At 42.6% G+C, this 18,447-nt stretch overlaps 1 protein-coding gene across 2 annotated transcripts in view; it reads left to right on the top strand.

Annotated features, from left to right (window-relative positions):
• The window catches only part of ZDHHC6 (zDHHC palmitoyltransferase 6), a 99,758-nt gene that overhangs the window by 55,697 nt on the left and 25,614 nt on the right, over window positions 1-18,447 (top strand). Inside the window, exons 7-10 of one of the 2 annotated variants that reach the window (XM_078643782.1) lie at window positions 5,888-6,055; window positions 8,264-8,305; window positions 15,924-16,069; window positions 16,156-16,202. In XM_078643782.1, coding sequence (XP_078499908.1) covers window positions 5,888-6,055; window positions 8,264-8,305; window positions 15,924-16,069; window positions 16,156-16,202 — 403 coding nt within the window. Of the gene's footprint in view, window positions 1-5,887; window positions 6,056-8,263; window positions 8,306-15,923; window positions 16,070-16,155; window positions 16,221-18,447 lie in introns of both variants that reach the window. The other variant, XM_078643781.1, reaches the window with a different exon arrangement.

Below are 18,447 nucleotides of genomic sequence, written 5' to 3'. Positions count from 1 at the left end.
GGCTCGAGGGGACGCAAGGGCAATGCCCGCCCGCATCACTATGAGCTTAGGCCATAGAGCATCTGGGGCGATGCTGCGCCGCTGACACCGCACTGAAGAAAGGATCTCCAGCCTGGAGGATAACTCGGTGACAACGCAGAAACTCCTAGATAAAATGGAGCGCCTTTTAAAACAAGTGGCAATTAGGAACAAGGACCTAGAGGCAAGATCTCGAAGAAACAACATTTGTATCTCGAGAATTGCTGAGACCACCAACATGGGGCATCCTGAGAACTTTGTTGAACAACTGCTGCAGGCCCTCTTTGATCGTATTAGCTTCTCCTGCACTTTTGCGGTCAAAAGTGTATGCTGCTTATTGGGCCAGCGACCTCCGGAAGGCACTCCACAGAGATTCCTTATACCCTGTCTGCTCAACTATAGGGACAGAGAAACAGCGCTGCGGCTAGCCAGGGAAAAGAGTCCCCTTCAATACCAAGGCTCGAGCATTTCCATTTTCCTTGATTTCACCCCAATGGTCCAGGAATCTCTTCGGAAATACAGCAGTGTTAAAAACGCTTCCGCAAACTGAACATCCGCTACTCCATGCTGTACCCGGGCAGACAGCGGATAGAACATAAGGGACGATCCAAGATCTTCGACACCCCTGCAGATGCTGAGGCCTACAACAAATCTCTCTGTGCTGGATCTCCCACAAATGACCACGCACCCCGGATACTAATGGGACGCAGGGACGCAGGGACACAGAAGCCAGCCCACTACATCTTGAAACAAACATGGGGGGGCGGGGTTGGCCGCTGAGTTTAATGTCTATTGCCCTTGTTCCCTTCCTTTTATATAGGTCGGCAAACGATTCATATTGTATACGTCCTCGCTTGCGTATTCAAATCCATGGTTGCGAGCACCATACACCAGCTCTGATGTTATTCTCTCTAGGAACTCCCGGAATCAGAGTTGTTCCCATGCCCCCATGGTGAACACCATTCTTGATTGTTACGGGTTATGTTCTTCTTTCTTTTTTGATGGGTTAAATGGGATTCACTGGATCATTTTGTATCTAGTGTGGGTGAGGGATGGGACACCGCTTTGGGACCGTTTTACTAGAGTTGAAATGTTTTCTGAAGCTGCACATTACACTTTAGCATTCATCACCTACACTGTTGTATGTCACAAGGCTCTCGGGCCTATGTATGATAACTTCATGCTAACTCCACAGCATGGTTAAGTCCATCGACCTAGGCGTAGTTAACTGGAATCTACGCAGTATTAACAATCCCCGCAAAGGGAAACCAGTACTGGCACAGCTTAATAGACATTGCACTAAAATTGTCTTTCTTCAAGAGACCCATTTCTCTTAGCGTGCTGAACATGCTTTTGCTAGGAATTGGGGCACATATAGTTATTTCTTGTGTTACAATGCCTATTCGCGAGGTACCTGTATCTTAATTCATAAAACTGTACCTTTACTCGCATTTTTCGGACACAGAAGGGCAATATTTGCTAGTACTTGAAAAACTGGAAGACAAAAGTACATTATTCGTTATTGTATATGCCCCCAACACTGATGACCCTCACTTTTTTTTAAACTTCCATTCCCGACTGGACAGTTTTGAGGTGAACCATTTTATTATTAGTGGGGATCTTAATTTACCACCCAGTGTGCACACCGACTCCACTAGCACACACCCATCTGACAAACCAAAGGCCCGGGAGGCACTCTGCCACATCATTGACGCTTATATGCTGCCTGCCGTATCCATCACCCTACGCAATCGGGATGCACCTTCTATTCGGCACCCATTCTGTCTGGACCTGATTAGATTATTGGCTATTGTCGGCTACTGCCCACTTGTGGATATCCGAGGTCACTGTGCTTCCAAAAACACTTTCAGATCATAATCCAACCTTATTAAAGCTTTGGATTCCATATGGATGTGGCCTCGAGGTCAGCTGGCGTTTTAACAGTGATTCACTTCGGGACCAAGTATTCCGTAGTGAACTTCATAGGTCCGTTCTCGAATATTTTGAGAACAATGCCAGAACTGTGCCTTCACAGGTGATTCTGTGGGAGGCCTTTAAGGTCTTCATCAGAGGGGTGTGCATTGCCAAGCAGGTGGATATTCTCAGAGCTATCCGCACGCAATTAAGCTGGACTAAAACGAAACTGCAGGAGCTGGAGCATAGCGAGGAGACTGATCGAACACCTAGACTCGAAGGGGGGAATTGCTGGCCGAATTTCGTGAGTTGGCAGAACAGAAACTACATACATGAGCAAACACACCCAGCTTGTCGCTATGGCAAGGGCAAGCAACCTGGAAGCACCTTTACTCGCATTCTACGCCCCAACATATTGGTCAACTATGTTGCGGAACTCCGAGCGGAGAATGGAGAGTCCATTACGGGCACAGAATGTATCATGGCCACGCACTGTACTTATTACCAGAAATTGTACTCCTCTCAGGTATCTCTTGACCCCGAGGCACTCTCAACATACCTGGCAGATGTTGCCATGGTGTGGTTTGAGGACGGTCAGTGACGATTCCTCATTGAACCACTCACTCTAGAGGAGGTGATCCAAGCTATCAACACACTAGACGATTCCAAAGTGCCTGGTCTTGATGGACTAACAGGCGCCTTTTATAAAACGTATAAGCAACAACGTGCACCGAGATGTTTGGCATTATACAACGAGGGCATACAAGTCGGCACTTTACCCCCCACGCCACGAGAAACAGTCCCCACTTGCTGCTAAAGCCAGGTAAAGATCCTGGTAACTGTGTGTCTTATCGCCCATTATTGCTGTTAAACTTAATGAATACAGTATTGGCTAAGGTGAGAGCAAGCAGACTGGCTCTGCTAATGGAGCAACGCATCTCTTTGTCACAATCTGGGTTTGATCCACCTCCTTGAACCTCTGCACTGTTTTTGTCGTACTCAGTAAAATCTCCCCTGCCGTCCCTGCGGCAGTGGCCCTGCTCAACGCGGAGAAGGCCTTCGACTTCCTTGTGTGGCCTTTTCTTTGGGCTGTGCTAGACACACTGGGAATTCCCCCAATTCATAGAATTAATTATGTTCATAAATTCCAATCCAACAGCTCACGTTCGAGTGAATGGCACTATATCAGATGCGGTCCCGATTCTGCGTGGTACTCGACATGGGTACCCACTAATTCCCCCCCCCACCCCTTTATTTTAATGGCAATGGACCCTCTGGTCTTGGCGATGCAGGAGCACCACTTACACTGCTAGCTCCAGCTCGCCCAATAGTTTGGCTTGCTGTGCGGTGGGTTATATGAGTAATGATGGAGTGGTCTGTCCATACAAGACACGTGATACGTAGAAATTAAAGGCACAGTGTTTCCTCAGCACATCAAGAATGTGCCAGCAGTTTGAGTGTAGACTTTAATCACCTGGGTCAGACCACAGTCTCTGAATGGCTAATGAGTTCAGTGGAACCGACGGCTGTCTTGTTGTCCAAGTGCACATTAAGTTCAGAGAGCAATTGTTTAATGTATTGCCGTCAGTGAAAGCGGATACTAGTTGAATGAGTTTGGTTAAAAAAAACTGTGTTAGAAGGACAATAGATCAACATTAGCTCAGTGTGTGAGGTTGTTTGTAGTATCTCTGAGCGTGCCAGTGTTAAGTTTTGTTAAGCAGGGTGAAAGAATTCCTGTAGATAATGGTTGCTCCCTTTCTGGATATCTTATTCATCAGAAATATTAGAAACGAGATCCTAAGTATACCATTTTTCTTTTTTTAGCCATGTCTCGGTGAGACACAGTACATCAAATGTGTTTGAATATATGAGCTCTACTGTTTCGATAGCATGTGTGGGCCATGAGCATCTTAAACTTGTGACCTGTGATTGCGATCCAGGACTGCCTGATTCCTAATTATGATGTGGAAAGCTATAAAAGTCAGAGTAACGACTTGATTCCCCGATTCTTTTTTCCTTTGTCACTCCTGTTGGAACCCTAGAGTCCTCGAAGGTCACAGCTGAGCCACATCCAATGAGTAATAAAGATACTGATAAATAAATGAAACTTTCTTTGCTTTAATTTAGAGTCCAGAATCATGGTGTCCTTTTATTTAGATTCGAGTTACTTCAAATGTGGTAATGTAGACCGAATGCTGTATTTGTATGCTACTTTGACGAGTAACAGCGTGTTCTCCTGTATAACTTGCGTACATAAAGTGTTGCTTATCTGTCCAGAACCCACCGCTGAACACTTTATTTCAGGCCTCTTTGGATTTCAGCACAAGTTTGGAATTGGTAGACCTCTATTGAAAACTCTTACTAGTTGTAGGGTATATGGAAAATGCAGGCAGGAGTAAAGTGTTCTTTCTCTACGGCATGTAGATTGTCATGGAGTGTTTTCAAACATGGCCCATCCTGTATAAGATACCCAACACGTTATTTAATACATGGTGCAGATGCTGGGCCAGTGGCCTCCAGACACCTGTAGTGGATTTGGGATACCAGTCCTGGTCATACCAAATGGCCCTATAGTACTTGTCACTGTGATGAAGATTGGAGTCATTGTTCAGATAAATGTGGTCTTGAGTGATCTTAATGTGAAAATATGTCTTTCATACCGCATCAGACGTATTATTGCTTTAATGTGTGCCGCTCAAATGCTGAACGCGCAGTGCCATGATGAGGACTGTTTTGACAACCTCAATTACCCAGTCGGTGTATTGGAGAGAGGGCGTCAGATGAATAGGGCTTTTATTAATTGCACTTTGAATCGCAGTGTGTACTGCTGCGCTAAACTGCTGCTTTAGTAAATGTCTGAAAATGAATCGAACCAAGCATAAAATGTAGGTGGCTCAGTTTATGGCTCTTGAGATGTAGACATGATATGCACCGTTTGAGATCTGTTCAGCAGACGCGTGTATCCCTTAATTATAATAAAAACCCTGGCATTGTCTGATAGTCCCCTACTTACTGATGGATGATGGGATTGATAATTATTGAGGCATTACACCCCCACTAGCTTCTGAGTGGCTGCTGGCGTGCCCAGTGATTAAGGCACTGTGTAATAACTGTTATTATAGTCCTACATTTATGTTAGTAAGTGAAGTTTCATTTGTGTACGTTATAGGTAGTAAACACTGGCAGGAAATTGAATGGAAGCTAAATACATTTTAGGCTGGAGGTGGAGGGCTCGCCCTAATTCAGATTTTTTTTCAACAATGAACAAATCTCTTCATTGCTCCTCATACTTCGCTCTTATTACTGCAGCTTAAAGTAATAGGTTTTCTGACGTGGATGTTCATATTGGGATAGATACTTTATTATGACATGCATAGCATTTCACAATTGCCCTTGCAAGCCTACCGTTGTAGCCAGACCTCAGCGTTTGCTTTGTTTAAGGACTAAAAAGCATTAACAACATTCCTTTCCCTATTCTTGCTGCTTTCATAGCCAGGAGTGTGCTACATGTGAACACATATGTTCTGTAGTTGTCCCTTATGATATGACTGAAGTGAACCGGTGCATTCCAGGTCATCACCTCCAGTACCTACACTGTCAGGGGCTAAGACTTGGTCTAGAGAGGACTGGTGGTGTGTAGTGACGTCAGGCAAGCAACATCACACTCTAGTGACCCAATATAAGGATATTGACCACCAGTTGCCCTACACAAGTGGATGTTCAGTCCCCCCGGGAGTCGTCCAGTAATGAAGCATCCCCCTTGTATATATGCAATGACATACCATTAGGATCTAGGCTTCGTAATGGTGTCCAGAGGAGATGGTGTTAATTTGTATTTGGCATGAGCTTGCTATTTAGATGTTTTCTATCTTTCCCTCTATAGTTTGAGAAAAAGATCTGTCACTGATGTTCATTATCTTTACCAGTAATTATTATGTTTGTATCTTCTCTACAGGCTAAAGATAGAATTCAGTATTATCAGACAGGAGAAACTTTTATTTTCCCTTATGACCTGGGTGGTAAATGGAATAACTTCAAGCAAGTGTTCACATGGTCAGGCAATCCTGAGGGTGATGGCATTGACTGGCCTTTACGAGAGGGCTGCCAACGATACAGCTTAACAGTAAGTATGTAGGAAACATTCTCCCAGCTTTCGGTTTCAGAAATGGATTCATAAATATTCAGTTATCGTGGTGCTCATAAATGATTATTCTGTCCTTCTCTTTCCTGCCTTCCCAACTGGTTAGGAATGCCTACACCAGAAAAACCTTCTCCAAAATGTACGATCACATAACAAAGTTTGCAAAGGGTCCTCTCCTTGCTTAGCCCGACCACTTTCCATCTGTCACTGACTTACCTACTATCGCAGTTTCTGTTTATCCGCCAATCAAAGAGATGAGGCGAAGGGCATCTCCTGATTCCCCAATTCTCCAAAAAGTCAAGATTTCCATCAACTGGATCATTTCACCTAAATCAGTTAATAGCTATTGATCGTTCAGCATGAACTTCATGTTTCTTCAACGGAAGACACACATCTGAATCTGGATATTTTCAGGGATCTAAAAAAACAACTATTTACGAAAGCCTTCTAAACCTTTTTGTTAATTATGGTGGTTTTGCTGCTCAGCGCAGCAATCCTTCGAAAGCCATTATTTCCAGGTAGAACGTAGGCCTACATCTTGTAAAGGATTCATCCTCTCATGATACTTCAGGCTCATTTCAGGAGAACCTCTTACTGCAACTTAGCGACATGTTTCTGTTGTAGAACTTTGTCAGGCAGCTACCGATTCTAGTTTCCATTCTCTCTGTAGGCATTACCAACTGCTAACTTTCTGTAATGATGCAGGTTTTTGGCTTGGAAATTCTCGGCAGCCTGCTTACTTGAAGCCTGATCTAGCATTTCCTTTTCACCCACCATGCTTATCAATCTTATGGTCATTGTGTCCGTTTCTTAGCCTGTTGAGAAGCAGAACAAGTTAAGGAAAATATATTGCATTGGCAATTACAACTCACTTAGACCTTGCACTTGGACCCTGTTCCCCCTCCTTCACACGTCTTATACAGTGTGCAACGTGAACTTGCAAGCCATAGCCTTTCTCCAAGAGACTACTCATTGAGATGTTCGTGTTGGTTTTGATGTAAGACTAGATACCTAGGAATAATGGTAACGTTAGGAAATGTTTGCAAAGAATAAAAAACATAAATGCCAGAGCCTCCTTAGAGACATAGTGCAGGACTTTGAAGCATTAGGTAAGACAGGGAATGGCTAGGCTGGGTTCTCCTGGTGATCTATGAGAGCTGTGAAGTGCAATGCTGCTTTTGTTAATTTTTGGATTATTGTTTGATTATCCAAGACTAAAGGTAATTCACTTTTAGCCTTTTAATTATTTGTAAAAATGCTTCTTTCTGTAACAGACTTATAAAAATGCAAATATGTACTAGTGAATAGCATTTCCTGTTATCATAGTGCCTCATAAATAATACTTTTTAAAGCATGATTGTCAATGACAAATGTTTTGGCTCTTGTGTTGTCTAGTACAGTAAATATTTTTACACATTTTTACCAAAACGAGTAAGTCAACTGCAAAGTCCTTATTCTAGCGTACTGCTGACCAAGACTCAAAATGTAAGATGCTACAAGTCTCAACAGACCCTTTGTATGGTGTTTAGATCAAAAGGCTTGGATAATGTTGAACAAACTTGGGGATCTGAGATCATTCACTGAATGGAACATTCTTTGTTTGGAATTCTGTGATCAATAAGCAGCATGTTTCAGATCACTAAACCAAAGCACGTGGATAAAAGTGCTCGTCTTTAGCCGGGACAAATGTGCTTGTAATTTTTAGGAAAAGCCAGTTAAGAGTTGTAAAAAGTGTCCTATATCAATGAGCGCAACAGTAAATTACAAGTCGTAATTTGAAATTGCAACTCGCCACATAGCTATTTGACATGCTGCTTACAATGAGGACAGCAGTAAATTAATAATAATGCTGCTAAATTGAAATTTCGTTCTGTCCTGTATGCCTGGGAAATAACTGATCCGTCATTATCACGTTATGCACCAATGAGTTAATAATGGGCCACTGAATGCAACTTTTTGTACAGTGTTGAATACATGGCGTCTATTTCCAATGTTGTGAACTGAGAAAGAGGAGGCCTCAGGGGAATTACACAGTGTAATCAAGGAGGTAAGCTGGAATTAAGCTTTGTACCGCATTTCCACTACTGTTTGTCTTAGTAATAGCCCACATATATTTCCTAATATGTTTAGTTTGCAAGTGGTAGACTGATTTGTCTAACATGCAGGTTTTTTGTTTTTTATTTTAAACAGGTGGAACAACTGAAACAGAAAGCAGATAAACGTGTGAGAAGTGTAAGTACTACGTTGTAAGTGACTGACTTAAAAATAGTACTGCCTTTTTCGTAAATTCTTGGCAAACGTTTCTCACAAATCAGTTAGTATGGGTTAGCACTAGATCTGTTTTGTTATGTGATTTGCCTTAAGCATCAATAATTCTCTGTGGACGGCCACTACCCACTAGAACGTTTTGCGAGATTAATAGGGTTTTTCCAAGAGTTACTTCAAGAAAAGGAAGTAAACAGGAATACTAGTAGTCACTATAAGAGACAAAGCCACCAGAAGCCGTAAAGCAATACATGATTCTCATCAGTGCAGACTATAACTCACATGATGCTTTGCTAAACCTGACAATCGCTACGTGATAAAAGTGCCCAGCTTAGAGGCCATCCTCTTTTGTTTCAAATCTTGCTCCTAAGGCCATGAAAGCAACAATCTTTTGAGCCTTTTTCTACAGAAACTCGCTGCTTACAAGTACCTGACAGTTGACAAATTCCCTCTGGGGAAAATCTCTGCACTAAGAGACCATTACAAGTCCAAGGGAGGGGATGCCAGTTTTGGTAAAGAAACTACGCACCTGAAGTTCCAAAAGCAGAAGTGGCATTAAAATGTATTTCTGAATCAGAAATGAAATTACAGCTTTACCAGTGAACATCTCCATTTGATGTAGCTCAACTGAGATTTTCATAATTTGGCAGAAAATATTTCTTGACCTCACATGAGAATAGAGAGGAATGTCTGCACTTAGCTGTGATGGCATCTGCAAATGATAGAGTGCCAAATGTGTCCATACCTCTATCACCTCAACCCTGATCAATCACTGTGATGCTGGTGGTGCATCTTGAACACTGAATTTGTAGTTGTTCATGTCAGCCAAGCTCAGCAGGTGGGTAATCCACCATTCCACTGAGGATGCTTAAATTGGACAACATGACCTTACAGCGCTTATAAACAAATAATGGAAAGAAGTCTTCCTACCTAAATACAGTGTCCTTGTTTTTACTGCCTACAACAGATCTGTTGACAATACGAAAACATACAGAGAAGAAGTTGTGTTTTTTGGCAAGCCGTATAATTTGTTTTTACCAAACAGGGTTACATACAATATCCAAGGTGATAACCTGCAACTGACTGATAATGCCATCAGAAAAGCCAACTTACCCAATAAGAGATAAAGAGGACTTCTCTCAGCCACAATGAAGGACTGCATTAATGAGTTCTGCGGTGTGGCTCCAGGAATTGGTGTTTAGTTGCAAAACTGCATGACGTTGACCCAGAAGCATATCAGCAGCTGGGTAATGGCCAGCCATTGTAGCAGGTCAAAAAGAGTTAATTGTCCTACAGGATTCACTCTGTTGAAACAAAAAGGGAAATGTGTGACAAGTCAAACCTATCCACGGCAACAGCCAACCCATCGGGCCACACTTGGTTATATGCCTTTGTCCGTCCAGCTGTGCAGGATTCCCTGATGAAATCCGAAATGTCTGCCAAAAGGGAGCTAGCCTGAGTCTCTTTAAAACAGCTCAAACCACTAGATGAAATGAGCCATGAGGTATGTTCCTGATCTTCCAGAAAGGCCACCATGTCTCAAATTCGAGTAAGCAGACAAGCTGATCTATGAAGAGTTGAGGCAGCACTAAAAGCCCATGGTTCACTTGGCTAAACTAGAGCTAGTATTGCTACACTGCTATTGATATCTGGATTGTCGGGCATCCTGGGATTTGTAGTTTGTACTGGCGAGGTACAAAGGTTTTTGTTTCAAGTCTGATTATTTTTTTAGACCATAATTAATGTAACAAGTTATTCGGGTATTCTTAGAGTGACCTAAAATTAATGTGTATGCTGTGTGACACAAGAAATACATAGGAACAAATTAAAGCAAACATTTAAATGTTTGACTCACTTCTTAGCACATCACCATTTCCCAAACTTGCACACGTCTGACACTCCATCGTGAAGTGTGTATAGTAAAGGGAAAGGCGCAACACAAGGATTTTTTTTAACACCCATTTATAATACTTTATCGTGTGGGGGTGAAAAAAGTACAGAAAAACTACACGTTGTATATGTCTTTATTAATTAAACTGCTGCCACCCAGCGTGTATTTAGTTAGGCGCATTACAATTTATGCATGTTACAACAAAATAGATGAATTATCAACGAAAAGATAAACACCTACAATGTTTAGATAATGAAGCGGAAGGGAAAATGGGTGTAATTAAATGCATGTAAATTCCAATGGGTGTAACTAAATGCATTTAAATTCCAATACCACATTCACAGGTGAGTAGAAGGACTCTGGCTGGGGAAATCGTACATCCTTCAGTTCCAAATGTTTCGATAGAAGGGCTTTTCTTACCGTACTTTGTTGAGATTAATATTCTTCAGAATACATCAAATTTTCTGTTTCAATTTTCTCAATACAGTGGCTTTTCTTGCCCTCATTTGCTGAAAGGATTCTCTTGAAGCTCTTAAATTCACGCCATCTGCTACTTCTGGCCTGATTTTGTCTGTCACCCAGGCCAAAGTTTCATCATGGAGTACTTCCCAGAGTTCATGTCCATTGGACTTTACCATGTTGGGGTTGATCAAGATCTGCACATTGCTTGTCAGCACATTTAATTTCATGAATTTTATTTGTGCTATTTGGATCTTCAGAATAACATTTTGTCATCAACTGTGCATGGATAGGAGCTTGGCCAGAAGGCGATTGCTTTTGGGTTTAGTAACTTGTTGACCGGAAGGAGATTTTGAAACCAATGCTTAACCATAAGGATGTGCTTGCAACCATAATAGCACAGTGCATAATCCACTGGTTATAGGCTATAAGCTCCTAGAACTGCGAAAGAAGCCTTCAAAATGGCATCGAAATGGTTAGTCCGATAGCATTAATGGAGTTTAGTGGGTAAGGGTGGATTAGTTCCCCAAGTTTTTTGAGGGTCTTTGATCCATGGTTTGTCTTCGGCTCTAGTCCACGAGTGATTAAATCTTTTTTTTCGCTTGTTTGGAAGGTTGCAGCTAAGCAGTCTGGAACTGCCCTTGTAAATCGAGCCTCTACTTTACTCCTTCCTGCCCCTAGCTTTGCTTTTCTCTCTACGTTGCAAACTTCCTTGGCTTCACTGCCTCGAGTGGGTTATTTTTCTCCCTCTCCCTCGTGGCTGCTGCTATATTGCAAGCCACTCTTACAGCAGTGTGGCAGACGCTGTTCCTTCCTTTCTTTTTATATTTCTGTTTTCTGCTTTCTGTGGACCATAGGGAACATGTTGCTAAACTTTCTTTGTCTTCTCCTCTTATTACTTTCCCTACTTCTTGTCCCAGTGCTAGATTTGCTTTTTGGGGTTGTTGTGATGTGGGACTTTGTTAGTGAGTAATGGAAGATGGATTTTAGTAATATTGACCAGGTTAGCTGGGATGTTAAGAACATGAGAAAATGGATACATAGACTCTACCTTCACTGCATTTCAATCTCCACCCTCTCCACTCACTCGTGCTTGCTCTAAGTTTCACCTTTGATACCCACAAGAAAGAAGGGGCTGCTCCAATATCCGTGTTTTTACGAACATGTTCGGTTCTAGAAGGGTGGGGGGAGGTCACTAGGTTTAGATTTAGATTTGCAAACAAAGGTTCTTTGGTTCCTTTGCTTTTTGTCAGCTTCATAAATGCCCTTCCCATTGCTCCTTGCTCCTCCTGGCCCCTTTTACCCTCTTCACTCTCTCTTAATATGACCATCGCCCAAAATAAAATGTTGAAAATGTGCCTGACATGAAATGTGCAAAAAAGAAGGTTGATAACTTGCCTTGCCAGGACCCCAGCAGCAGCAGGCTATGTCCTCCTACAACAGTTGCTTTCCTTGTGCAGCCACTTCCAGCCTCGAATGGAGAAAGTCTGGATGCGGGCAAGGGCTCCTACACCTGAAAAGTCAGCAGGGTCTGGTGTTCAGGGGACTGGGTGTCAGGATCGGGATCATGAGTCCTAACAGAATAGTTAAGACCCCACTATCGCTTGAAAAGTGTGGGGGGAGCAAACCTCCCTTTGTGTGCTCCCATCATTCAACCTTAGCAAAGCTGTAAGCCCACCGCAGCTCTGTCCATGGTACAACTCAGTTCACCCGAAAGCCCTCTACGTGTTCTTCAGCCATCTGTAGGATGGATTATCATGCCAGCTCCACCGCGACTGTGGCAGTGGTTTATATACCTACATTCTAATGGTGATCAAATGGAAAAATCTTCCCTCTTGTCCTTGTATATGTTTGAGAACCTGCCTGAAAGCCCCCCCCCCCCTTCATTGCGTGTTAACATGGTCCTTCCCAATGCTAGCAAAAAGTTATATTTGTATGCCTATTTGGTAGCTTTAATAATTTTGAATCTGGATGGAAATGCGACCAACATGAGCTCTCAATCCTGCACTAGGCCCCCAGACCGACGCCCACAACCCCCCTTCCTCCTCTTGGACAGTAGTATTTATAGTTTTTCTGCCGATAGACAAAGCTTAAACCTTCTTAGTATTGTCATGTTTCTCCTTCTCAAGAAACTCTTAGGTTTTGTTTACCTCAAATATTCATGTCTCTCTCTGCCATCTGCTTCGCTCATGCTGCCTTAAATTGTTGGCTTCTACACATTGAGTGAGCATCGCTTGCCTCCTACCTTGTATGTAGTTTATTTACACTAAGGTGTCCTACAAAGGGTCTTACCTGTGTGTACAGTAGGAACAGGTCAGACAGACTACATTAGATTTCATGACCAAAAACCTGACCTGCGGGAGAGAAACTCCCTGTTGGGCATGATCATGCAGTTGACTAACCACTTTGATACTAGTTTGAAGACGTCATCCTCAGTGCTAGGAGCCTAGAACCTATAACCAGTGGGTTCTCCACTGTGCTGTTAGGGTTGCAAACACATCCTTATGGTTAAGTATTGGGTCTGAGAAACCTGCTTCTCTCATTTTATTGTTGGCCATAGTTCACAGCCTCAGGCTCTTGGTATTCTATGTGCCCCAGGTCCTCTGAGCATGGGGTCCTTCTAGGACTTCCTAGGAGTCCCTTTCTGGGATGGCAAGTACCTTCAGCTGTGCATACCTAATTGGCATGTTCTTTTTCTAAGAACTTCTTGCTATGTCAGGGTAACTTTGTTATTCCTGTTGTGGGTAACGCAGCAGGATCTAAATAGCTGAATACATTAGAAAGCGTCATTGGCATTAGTGGATAATTCATTGTAATATGCATAAAAAGGCCTGGTACAGAGAGTTCAGTCTCCCTCCCGGCAAACGAGAAAAATTGATTGTTTTGTGTTTGTTCTCCTGATAGTTCTCCAGCATTGCAACATAGGAGATCCTTTGAGGCATTAAAATTCTGTGCCCTTCTTGCATCCAGGCTGCGTCTTAAAGGATCACCCATGTATATTAAATAGTTTCTTTTAGTTAGAATATGTAGCAAAAGAAGTAGCAAACTAGTCAAGTTAGGTTCATGCTGTGCATACTTGAGTTACACTTAGAAAGCAATGCGAGTTTTAATCATGCTGTACGATTGATGTGTGATCAGAATGTCATTGCAAGTTAACATTGATTATGGGTAAACTGAACATCAGCTAGACTCGACATTTAGGAGGCATCAAAGGAACAAACACAGTTCAAGCACTACTTTCAAGCTTTTAATCTGAGAGAGGCACAATTTAATTGAAATGTTGGGCACCTCCTACCAGGGCTAAAAGTTACATCAAGTTAGTTCGATTGCAAGGTAGTCTCCACCAACCTTTTGCTATGCAACACTTGTTTTCCCCGCGCAAGGCGTAGAGCGCCCCTCTCCCTGCAGTAGTGGATACTTTTTATTCAGGATCTGTGGACTCTAGCTATTATCAGAGGGTTATTGTCTCTATTTATAAAACGTGAAAAACTCTTTCTCATTGAGATTACAATTACCAGTCAAAGGTTCACCAATTAAAATCCAGATTTCATCCATCTCAACCAGTTGTCCTCATGACTTCATAACTAATAGTCCATTATCCTTCAGTCCACCACCCACAAAGCACTTTAATCCAAGTGGTTGTGATATCAGGCGTTTGCCAGTGCCCGGTAGGCTAGTACACCATCCAGACAAACCTCTCCACCTCCGTCCCGGCAAAACAAAGAGGCTTGGCTCTTCCACCATATACAAGCAAGAGCTTACACTACTTCATCAGGAACCCTAACTTCCCCAATCGGTCACATTGATCCTGCCACTGGTGCTGTGTTGCAATCCTAGTGCGCCTGGGTGTATTTTCATCCAAGTTGTTACGGTTTTTGATCAGTCACGTTTCTTTATAGCTTTGCATCCAGTTGTGAAATTAGAAGGATAGAATCCTAAAGCCATGTTGCAATGATTTTCTTTTGCTCTTACTATTTTGCAAAGCCTCAGTTGCTGATAAGAGTTTGATGCAGGGCTGACTACTGTAATGCTAGGAGGGATCCGGATGGCTCAGTTGGTCAGCAGAAAGGCCCCAGGCTCCTTCATTTCTAGGTCCATGTTTTCAAGTCCCCTTTTACTAGTGATTTAAAAGTATTACCATTTTGTTATTTGTTTGGGTGGCTGTGCAAGACGAATTGCAAGTTTTGGTCCATCTGGTAGTCTGTCTACTTCGCACAAAATCATTGCACGTGGCATGAATATTATTCTGCGTTGGCAGTGTCCGAAGAGAGAGCAAGTGATAGAATGAGCAAAGCACGCGTTTGAAGACTTTTGCGGGCAGTGTGAAGAAGTCGGCCTGCAGTGCTCCACTGCCTTCCGAAATGGCATTTAAGGGGTACAATATCCTCAGCAAAACTCTCACAAGTACCTAGAGGTGATTTCGATGTGGACACAGAAAATCCTCAACAGTGTTCTTTAAGTGCAGTCAAAACAAATGTGCTGCTTTTGTTGTGCAGTGTGATGATGCAAACCAAGAGCTGTGCTGTTTTTATTAGCACACTGTGCAAGTAATATTGAATCTTATTCCACCCACCCTCTTTTTCTTCCTCTCATAATATTCCACTCTCCCTTTCAGTCGTCCATGTTTTGTCTCCTACATTACCTCCACCTCCCATTAGATGCACCACTTCCTTACTCAGTTACAAGAACACTTCTGTGGGCTGAACACCAATTGTAAGAATTGCATTTGTTTGTTATCGAACCTCTATCTCCTAGAGAAGTGTGGCTCAATGGTTAGAGCGGCAGACCCTGATGCAGTAGTCTGGCCGGGACCAGGGTTCAATTCCTGCCTCGGCGGGTCTTGGGCTCAATTTCCTCTGACCTGATAATTCTCGCCTCGATGCCTATTCTGATCATGGCCCCACTCTGCACCTCTGCTTGCTTAATCTCTACAACTGCCCCAACAACGCGGAGGATGCCTGACTTCACCTTGGGGGTGCCCAGGAGTGGGCTCCTCACAGGAAGGGTTCCTCGGCGGTATTCGTACAAGCGCCGAGATGCCTCCGGGTAGTCGTGCGCTATATAAGTGCGTAATTATCATTATCATTTATTATCTTCCCTTCAATTTCAAATCAGACTTTTCACCCACGCAGTTTGGAAACCTACATTATTAGGACTTTTTACTGCAGTGCCTAACCTATCAAGAGAAGATGCATGGATCATGTTCAATTTCTCACTCTGGGTGTTTGATTGTAGGTGCGGTACCGAGCCACAGAGGATTTCAGTGGAGCGTGCTGCCCGGTGACCAAAGGCATCAAGACGTTTTTCACCACACCATGCACAGAGGAGCCCAGAATAGATCTAAAGAAAGGCGAGCTCATTCTCGCTACTAGAGGGTTGAAGTGCGTGAACATTTAGACATTATTAGAAATATGTTCTGCAATTAAATTGGAAGCGCGTGATCTAACAAACCTCTGTGTTATTCCAGGCACTGGATGTACGGTGACCGGATCTTTGAAGATGGCACGCCAAAAGGTAAAGAAAACGTTAAAGGTATACGGTTTTCCATTTCAGTACTTATCAAGGCAGTCTTCATGAATATCTGGTCCACTTCTGGTAGCTGTCCTTTGTAAGAAGCCATTTCCTTCACTGCTGACTCTGGCAGCACAAGCAGCATTCTCCTTTTGTTTGTTGCAGGTGATGGTTTTGTTTCAAAATAGAGATTGCACCATGTCTACTTCTTTTCTTCCTTCCTTGCTTCAGTTTCACAACCTCACTACCAGCTAAATGGATCTTATTGCCACCACCACCACCACCACCTCCTACTTACTTAACAACTCCCTTTATAGTGGTCATGCCCAAATTCTTAATAGAGCCCTTTTAACTGCTGAATTTAATGGCCTCTTTTATTCATAAATAAAGTGTCTGAGTTGGTTTTTTTTTAAACTCATTTAGAAAACTACTGTAGCACTTTGGAGTAATTAGGGTTTTTTCTCGAAAATGTGTAGGTGCAGGTGTAGTTTCAAGGGTGTTTGCTTTAGCATTTTCTCCTATGAGCTGCGTTGCAATCGTATCGACATCTATAGTCTGCAGTCTAGATTGGTCTGTGGAAAACGTAGACTTATTAGTTTCCTGCAGATTTTGTTTACAAATTCTCCTCAAATGTTTTTGAAATCTACCCACAAATTTTCTATGTCTGACTCACTTTCTAGGCGGAAAGAACGTGTTGACAAACATCTGAAAGGAGGATTAACTACTATCATGTAGGAGGAGTCTAATTAGTAGCTATCAAAATAGTGCCAGCTCTTCACGCCTTTATATTTAAGGTCGTAAGCAGGGATTGTGATGGCAAAAAGTGTTTTTCATATGCATCAATGGGTATGCAATGTATCAGTGGTTTGTGACTATAATTCCAGTTGCAAGTAAATAAAAAGTTACCAACTTCCAAGTTGATATGGCGACTGAGTAGCAAAGTGCAAGGTATCCTCTTTGCACCCTTTTACCTTTGTAAATGTTTCTCGGGAATGGTCAGTGGTTCAGAGCACAACTGTCTAAAAAAAGATATTCATTTTAAAATCATTCACGGACAAGGAGATGTGCTGACCTTTGCATATCACCATCCCTGTGATTTTGTCCAACTGGAGTGAGTCGCCGTCTGCCACCTACGTCATGAAAACTAATGAGGTAAGCCAGCCTGCGACCCATTCCAATTCAAAACTGTGCAAACTTACAAATAAGTACATAAGCCGGTTTGCAGAATGCCAGACTGATTGCAAAAAGACTAGTTGCAAATTGCAACTGTGTTATTTTGGGACCAAAATAACCGTACTCCTGGCCCATGGAGTACCAACAACCCTATCACTGGTAAAAAATTTAATTACTTTTAGTGCTGGTCAGCTCAGTTTCAGGCTTGTCTTAGTTGCAGTCAACTGCATTGTTTTCTTAAGTGGGAAGTGGTCTAACCTGCCACAGTGTGATCATTAACTTCAGTTCTCTTTTGCTGGTATTCTATCACGTATGCCAACAGTGGTAAGGGAAGGAGTAGGACTCCCATCTGAGGGCCCCACTCGCCTCGCGGGTGAAGATGGGCTCTCCCTGTCCTCTTGGTGCACTTTAGCTCTGTGAAAAATAAAGTCAAAAAATACTTTGCGTTTTTTGCACATTACACTATTGTTGAAGATAATTATTTTCCCTCATATATATGAGTGCCTTTTTTGTTAATTACTTTTCCTTAAATACATGAATAGGCCATGACATGGTACTGGAGAAGAAATGTTTTCAAAATGTTTTTAAAAAGCCAAGCGAGTAGTTCATCGGCTCAGAAAGCTAGATAGCCTTTTGCAAACCCTGGAAGCTTGGGTTCGGAAATCCTGATTACAATGTCACCGTGACAATATCCATTGAACTCATTTGATTAATTCTGGTAGTAGCAACAAGTGAAGAAAACATCCTTTCCTGAATTCCCTTGTTTTTTAAAGCAGACTAATTTCTGTGTGGTGCAATGCAATTTAATCGTCTGCAAACCCCCGAGAGGACCAGTGGAATGCGACAATAGATTGACTTGTTTTTATTTTATTTTAAGCATTTGATAAAGCACCGATCTAGCTACAGAGAGCAGCAAGCGTTCAGAGAGCGTTTTGTTGTTACAGAATGTCCGTCCGTCCGCCCCCCCCCCAACTCCATCTAACCACAGATTCCGAATCAGGGTTTCATGTGGAAGTGGGGGGTAGGTGTAATTGGATCAACACTAGACATCATATGGAACAGTTGAGTTGTATGC

Source organism: Lissotriton helveticus, chromosome 5_1 (assembly GCF_964261635.1).
Source record: "Lissotriton helveticus chromosome 5_1, aLisHel1.1, whole genome shotgun sequence".
Lineage (NCBI taxonomy): Eukaryota > Metazoa > Chordata > Amphibia > Caudata > Salamandridae > Lissotriton > Lissotriton helveticus.
Note: the sequence above shows the minus strand (reverse complement) of the source record. Positions and strands in the feature narration are given on the sequence as shown.